Source organism: Babylonia areolata, chromosome 21 (genome assembly GCF_041734735.1).
Source record: "Babylonia areolata isolate BAREFJ2019XMU chromosome 21, ASM4173473v1, whole genome shotgun sequence".
NCBI classification, from domain to species: domain Eukaryota; kingdom Metazoa; phylum Mollusca; class Gastropoda; order Neogastropoda; family Buccinidae; genus Babylonia; species Babylonia areolata.
Genome location: NC_134896.1, coordinates 56,391,316 through 56,399,237, shown reverse-complemented (window position 1 = coordinate 56,399,237; position 7,922 = coordinate 56,391,316). Strand labels below are relative to the sequence as shown.

The 7,922-nt window shown below is 48.8% G+C and overlaps 1 protein-coding gene across 1 annotated transcript; it reads left to right on the top strand.

Moving 5' to 3' along the window:
• The first annotated feature begins 4,340 nt into the window (after nucleotides 1-4,340).
• Nucleotides 4,341-5,450, top strand: LOC143296667 (uncharacterized). The gene has a single exon (XM_076608698.1). It carries the CDS (start codon nucleotides 4,341-4,343, stop codon nucleotides 5,448-5,450), a length of 1,110 nt encoding a protein of 369 aa, XP_076464813.1.
• The last annotated feature ends 2,472 nt before the right edge of the window (nucleotides 5,451-7,922 follow it).

The window sequence follows — 7,922 nt, the reverse complement described above, 5'->3', positions numbered from 1 at the left end:
AACGTCTTTATGCCACTAGAGCACAGCATCTTCCAGCGACAGCGGTCAAGGGCATCAGTTTCCCAGGAAACGATGTCTATGTCACATGCTTTGAGGTTTGTCTTCAAGGTGTCCTTGAAGCGCTTGCAGGGTCTTCCACGTTCACGGTGGCCTTCCTTCACAAAAGCATCTTCGGGATCCTGCTGTCTGTCATGCGGACAACGTGTCCTGTCCAGCGTAGCGTCGCGGACTGACGGCTGGGAGGACGTGGGTTCGAATCCCAGCAGGTGGGTTTTTCGGCCCGTGGCCGGCTCCTACCCAGAGTTGAGTGTGCTGTGGGCTTAAATGGAGAGACTGGGACCACACAGTCGAGTGTCATCCACTTCAAGGATGCGTCTTTGGGTGTGTTGCTCTAATTACCTGACCAACACTGCAAGTGTCTGTATCTCTCGGGCCTGGTTAACGCCGGGATATCATTATGACAGGAAGCGTAGAGTACAGCCTTGTCACGCAGTCCCAAACCAAAATGGACCTTCACAGCAACATCGTCATCATCATCGTCATCCTCCTGCTCTTTCATCGTCATCAATATAAACAAAATAGTCTCAAAGTCTGTGGCCTTTCATGCCCTGCTCTCATGGTGACCTCAGTTTCGATACCCCTCCACTTCCGTGCTTGGGGTGAGTCCTGTCAATGTCGTCAGTGTCGGCAGATTCATGGGGAACTGTTGTTTGAGGGACGTGGTGGCGGTCTCCACTCTGGGAGGGACGCTCACTCAGTCTGGCTCCGCGACTAAGCTATTATTGTCGTTAGTAGGGGGCTTAGTAGGTGGTGTCCTAAGTACTTTAAAACAGAACAGGCACCACTGAACACCACCGAAGTGACTCAGCAGCAGTGCAGGGTCTCCTCTGGTGTGTGGCCTCCTGGCGACCTAACATCGATGGTTCCCTGTGGACTGCCGACGCTGGAACTGCGACGGACGAACCCGAGTGTGGCCGTGTATGGGGGAATCTAAATGAGCGGCGTGGGAGTAATGCCACTGAAACGGTGCAGATGATGGGGCAGCAAAAAAAAAAAAAAAAAAAAAAATCTTCGGGATTCTGCTGTCTGTCATGCGGACAACGTGTCCTGTCCAGCGTAGCTGGCACTGGATCAGCAGGCTTTTGATGCTGGGTAGGCCGCTCCTCTCTAGGGCCTGGAGGTTGGAGACCCTGTCTTGCCACTTTATGCCGAGGATCTTTCGTAGGCATCTCTGGTGAAACTGCTCAAGTTGTTGAACGTGACGGCGATACGTCGTCCATCTTTCACAGCAGTACAACAAGGTGGTCAGCACAACTAGACAGCTCTGGGGTGCCATCTGGCTTCCCAGTGCAGTAGAAGGTGTAGCCCCCTCCAACTTCCTCCAGCTGGGTTTCACCCGCAAACCTGGTTTCGCTCAGGGCTGCTATATCCACCTGGTAGCGATCAAGCATTCTAGCAATGAGCGCTGTGCGTCTTTCTGGTCTGTCGTCTCTGTCTAAGAGGGCGCGAACGTTCCAGGCACCCAGAGTCAGGGCATGACTCCTGGTTCTTTTCTTCTGTTTTCGACTGCTATTGTTGGATGTCCAAGTAGGTGCGGTTTCCTACTAGGTACTAGGTGAGGCAGGCTTTGTTTGGGGATCCTTTTATCTCCCCTTCCCCATGTGGGGAGAGCAGTGCTGTCCCTAAAAAGGGCTGCTCTGACACTGTGTGAGGATACGGGCGCCGCATCTGCCCCAGTCTACGGCGGACGACCATCACCCCACAGCCGCCTGCGTGCAGAGTCGTGACTAGGAACTGCCAGCAGCATCCTCTGCCTGTCCCCGTTACCACTTCTCCATCGCCGCAAGGCTTGGAAAAGCTGGCTGTTGAAGGGCTAGCTCGTCGTTCCGACATTAGCCTGGTTGCCTGACCTGCACAGGTGACTTTTTTTAGTGAGGAGTTGTGCAGTCCCTTCCCCACTCTCTCTCCTACTGACGCTCACAGTCCCACAGGTGCAGATACTGCCACGTGTAGGACGGCCTTGGCAGGTGCAGGTTTTTTCTTCGGAGCTCCTTCTCCTAGGGGGACTTCCAGCCAGGGATAAGAGCTCCCCCTGCCCTTTGGTCATTCTCTTCCGCCTTCACAGCCGTTGGGAAAGGTTTCCTCCTCCGCCTGGTCCGTCGTTGGTAGACTTCACATGCGGCAGGTAGTACTGGGTTACATGGTACCAGTAGCAAGGGCTATGCCCCTGACCTGACACACACAGAGAACAGTAAGGTGTTGTTAACATACAGAGAGCAGCAAGGTGTTGTTAACATACAGAGAACAGTAAGGTGTTGTTAACATACAGAGAACAGCAAGGTGTTGTTAACATACAAAGCAGCAAGGTGTTGTTAACACACAGAGAACAGCAAGGTGTTGTTAACATACAGAGAACAGTAAGGTGTTGTTAACATACAGAGAACAGCAAGGTGTTGTTAACATACAAAGCAGCAAGGTGTTGTTAACATACAGAGAGCAGCAAGGTGTTGTTAACATACAGAGAACAGTAAGGTGTTGTTAACATACAGAGAACAGCAAGGTGTTGTTAACATACAAAGCAGCAAGGTGTTGTTAACATACAGAGCAGCAAGGTGTTGTTAACATACAGAGAGCAGCAAGGTGTTGTTAACATACAGAGAGCAGCAAGGTGTTGTTAACATACAGAGAGCAGCAAGGTGCTGTTAACATACAGAGGGCAGTAAGGTGCTGTTAACATACAGAGGGCAGTAAGGTGTTGTTAACATACAGAGAACAGCAAGGTGTTGTTAACATACAGAGAACAGCAAGGTGTTGTTAACATACAGAGAATAGCAAGGTGTTGTTAACATACAGAGAATAGCAAGGTGTTGTTAACATACAGAGAGCAGCAAGGTGTTATGAGTAGAAGAAGAAGAAGAAGAAGACGAATTAGTATTTTTACAGTGCTAAACTTGTGCAGAGACAAATCAAAGTGCTTTCACACCAGTCTCACGCATGCGTAACTCTAGACTGACAAAAAAAGGGTATTGTTAACATAGTGAGCAGCAAGATGTTATCAACATTGCATTCTGCAAAGTTGTCTCTTTCCCAGCCTTTCGTCCTCATCGCAAAGGCCTGGAATGAGATCAGCGATGTCGATGGCAAAGTGTCGGTCACAGCTGCTGACAAGGAAGAGGAGGAGGCAGCCTGACCAGGTCCTTGGAACTGAAGCAGGAAAGCTGCGTGCTAGATCTTTAAGTAAAAGTCAGCGTGGCCTTGTCCGATTGCGAATAGGATGCTGCATCTCTCTCTCTCTCTCTCTCTCTCTCTCTCTCTCTCGTCTCTCTCTCTGTTTCTCTCTCTCTCTCTCTCTCTGTCTCTGTGTCTCTCTCCCCTCACTCTCTTTCTCCCCCTCTCTGTCTCTCTTTCTCTCTCTCTGTCTTTCTCTTTCTCTATCTCTGTCTCTCTGTCTCTGTCTCTCTCTGCCTCTCTGCCTCTGTCTCTGTCTCTCTCTCTCTCTCCCTCTCCCTCTCCCTCTCTCTCCTCCTCTCTGTGCGTGTGTGTGTGTGTGTGTGGCTGTGTGTGTGTGTGTGGCTGTGTGTGTGTGTGTGTGTGTGTGTGTGTAGCTCTGTGTGTGTGTGTGTGTGTTTGTGTGTGTGTGTGTAGCTCTGTGTGTGTGTGTGTGTGTGTGTGTGTGTGTCCGTCCGTCCACTGCTGGTCAGTCAGTCAGGTCTTCAGGGAATTAACTCAATCGTCTAAATGAGGAAAAAATACGATGAGTCCCTCATGACACTGACTGCATCACAGTGAGCATTCGGAATGTAGCCAGCTCTCTGAAGGAGAGAGATGGACTGACCCGTCACCTTGTGCCTCTTTCTGACATGTTTCCAGCATGCGAGTTCTTTTCGAGCAAAAATTATATATTCTTCTTCTTCTTCTTCTTCTTCGCAACTCCCACGTTCACTAGTATGTACACGAGTGGGCTTTTGTGTGTATGACCCCGCCACTTAGACAGCCATACTCCGTTTTCGAGGGTGTGCATGCTGGACCTGTTCTTGTTTCCACAACCCAAAACTTTAACGTGCGTGTTTCGTCTTCTTCTGGTGGTAACTAATGGGTCCCCGTGACACCTGTTTGTGTTTCAGTTTACATCGTTATTTCTTCTGTCTTACGTGACTACTTTGCTTCGTGTTGAACATTTTACTGACTGTGCCAATACTCCTTGAGCCTCGATCACGAAAATCTGTGCATAATAATCAACGTCCAGCGTGACCTGTTTATAAGGAGGACACAGCGTGGTGTCATCACTTGGGAATATCTCGTTGAAGTGTAGCCCCCAGAGCACCAATATCAGAGCCATCATGGAAAGTAACCACTCGCTTCACACGGAGGTCCAAACGATTGGCCTGAACACGACGTTTGAAGATGGCTGCAGTGAAAGTGAAGTTCTGTTCATCGTGCAAGATCATTCATCATCGGATGACCACCACAGTATTGTAAGCTCTGAAGTGGAAATCATTGCGCGTAAAATGAAGGACAGTCTGCTGGCTTTCCTGTTTCTGATTGGAGGACCAGCAAACGTCATCAACATGGCGGTGTTCTTTAAACAGGGCCTCAAGGATCGTGTCAACCTGTGTCTCTTCGCCTTGGCTTTGACTGACGAGCTCCACCTGATCATGGGAATGATTCACCACGGGGAGCAGTTACATCTACAGTTCGCAAAAACAGGACACTATGGCCCCATTGATACTTTCCTGACCAACAACAACCTGTTGGGTTTGATGGGCTTCAACTTCATTTCATACATCCTGTCCGCCATTATCGCCACCGAGAGATGTCTCTGTGTTCTCAATCCACTCAAATTCCAGACTCTGCTGCGCACTCGGACGATGGCTGCCATCATTGCTGCTGCATACATCTTTGTGTTGAGTCTGTATTCCATCATGGCGTTTCGATATCGTGTTGGCTGCGTTTATGATCCAGAATCTGGAACCGTGTCAATGACAGGGATTGTAGGAGACTTCTACAAACGTCACCAGGAACTGATCGACAATCTGGAAAGTTTCGTGTTCGGTGTTGGCCTGCCTGGGTTTGTGATGGTTGTTGTGGTCACAACTACAAGACTCACCGTTGTCAAACTCCGTCAGGTTGTGACGTGGCGTGCCGAAACCTCCTCCTCCATCTCTCCCCGTGAAGTGGCCCTCACCAAGATGCTGGTCGGCACGTCCATTCTCTTCATGGCTTGTATTTTCCCTGTTGCTCTCATCCGATTCAGCTGGCTGTTTTTTGAAGGGATGAACACGGGTGGGCATCAAAATCTGAGTTTCTTCCTGACCAGTTTATGGGTGTCTGAAGTGTTCACCTTCATCAACGCCAGCCTCAACATCTTCGTGTATTACGCCATGGGGTCCCGCTACAGAGAAACGTTTTGGGCACTGTTCGGCAAAAAGTCGCTGCCACAAAAAGAGTGAAGAAAAATCATGCATACTCTCTGTTGCATGTGAATATAAGTGTGCTGGAAAAGACTGCATCACAGAATGTTGTATCATTTTACTGGTTTCTCCTTCGAGGGCTGGATGGGGAAAAAAACATATCCTTGCTAAGTCTATTACGTACAGAAAAAAGAATTATTCAGTTCGATTCAATTCAGTTCACTTCCTCTCTCTCTCTCTCTCTCTCTCTCTCTCTCTCTCTCTCTCTCTCTCTCTCTCTGTCTCGGTCACATGATCTGAAACGAAGGGAAATGATACATTTATTTAAACGAACACTGGGTAAACTTCGCTCTTATTTTCACTTCAAATTACTGGACTTCCAACGACTGTGAAGAAAACCTCGACCGCCTTGCTGACAGATAGGCCTCCAATACCCCGAAAACTGAGTATGGCTGCCTACATGGCGGGGTGAAAACGGTCATGCACGTAAACACCCACCAACTCGTGTACATACGAGTGAACGTGGGAGTTGCAGCCCACGAACGAAGAAGGTGGTCTCCGATATGGAAGGTGTGGGGGAAAGGCGGCAACGACGTTCTGCAGGAGATGCAAAGGCAGACAAGCTCTCCAAAGCAGGAAGCAGGCTCACCCAATCTGCCCACCCCCTTAGCTTTGCGGAGGGGAAGACCATCCTTCGCAGCCACTCGAGAAACAGCTGACGAGAGCGGCTACATCTGGGACCAGAGGAGGACAGCATCCATCAGCTGGGTCCAGCTCAGCAAGTCATCATCCTCAGACTGCGCACAGGCCACTGCCAGCTCCTCTCTCATCTCTACAAACTGACATTTCCCACACAGACCAGCTCCTCTCCCATCTCTACAAACTGAAAATTTCCCACACAGACCAGCTCCTCTCCCATCTCTACAAACTGAACATTTCCCACACAGACCAGCTCCTCTCCCATCTCTACAAACTGAAAATTCCCCACACAGACCAGCTCCTCTCCCATCTCTACAAACTGAACATTTCCCACACAGACCAGTGACCGTGTGACATCACTTCACAAACTCCAGCCCATGTCCTGCAAGACTGCCCTCTACACGAAGAGCTGAGGCACCAGATCTGGCCCAGTCCCGCAGCGCTCCAGGACAAGTTGTGGGGAACGGCGACAGAGCTCCAGCGGACTGCGGACTTCGTCATTCGCTCCGGACTGACCGTCTGAACATGGTCTGGGAACGCTGAACAAGAAGAAAAAGTTCTGTGATCCAAGACTGTCAGTCAAACGTCAAAGAAATGGTGAGTCCTGTCTTCTTCAATCGACTAACACATGTGGAGTGATTGCCTAGAGGTAATGCGTCCGCTTAGGAAGCTAGAGAATCTGAGCGCGCTGGTTCGAATCACGGTTCAGCCGCCGATATTTTCTCCCCCTCCACTAGACCTTGAGTGGTGGTCTGGACGCTACTCATTCGGATGAGACGATAAACCGAAGTCCCGTGTGCAGCATGCACTTTGGCGCACGAAAAAGAACCCACGGCAACAAAGGGTTGTTCCTGGCAAAATTCTGTAGAAAAATCCACTCCGATACTCCTATAAGAAAAACATATGAAACTGCACGCAGGTAAAAATACAACAAAAACAAAAAAAAATGGGTGGCGCTGTAGTGTAGCGACGCGCTCTCCCTGGGGAGAGCAGCCCGAATTTCACACAGAGAAATCTGTTGTGATAAAAAGAAATACAAATACATGTCCGGTATGGGAAATGTCACCTACATTGGGCATGAAAACTTTGGAGAACTGTATTCCCTTTGCAATTAATCGAGATTATTGTAAAGACGCAATCGATGGATCGATATTTGTGCAGTGTAAGTTACTCAGACGTAAATTGTGTGTGTGCTGATATCAATCGATTTTTCACAGAATCAAATTGCTTTTTTTTTTTTTTAACTGACTCAGTATGAGAACGTTATCCCTAAACTGAACCGCGGCTGTTAAACACAGACATATACAGAGAGAGACAGAGACAGAGAAACACACACATGCCAACCTCTAGGGCAATATCCTAATCGTGTACCTGTGTGTGTGTGTGCGCGCGCGCGCGTGTGTGTGTGTGTGTGTGTGTGTGTGTTTGGTTGTAGGACTTATGTGGTTGTGTGTGTACGGCTGTGCAAATGAATGCTCGCGGTTTATTTGCTCGGGATTTAAAATAGCAACATGTGTTTGGCTGTTTGTATATAATTGTGTGAGAGTGTGGGTGGTGTGAGAGTATGTGTGCTTGTATGTGTGTGTGTATGTATGTATATAAGCATATATATATATATATATATATACATACATATATATATGTGTGTGTGTGTGTGTGTGGAAGAGAGAGGGAGTGCCTGTGTGCGCCTGTACATATGCGCATGAGACACCCTGGGCTTAATTTACCTGACACGGATATGTTGGGAATTCTGAGAACCTCTCCCAAGTGCATTTTTGCCTGTCCACAAAATGGGGATCGTTCTGAGAACTT

Bases quoted from the DNA above. Each gene is read 5' to 3' on its own strand.
- LOC143296667 (XM_076608698.1), top strand. From the start codon at position 4,341: ATGGAAAGTAACCACTCGCTTCACACGGAGGTCCAAACGATTGGCCTG.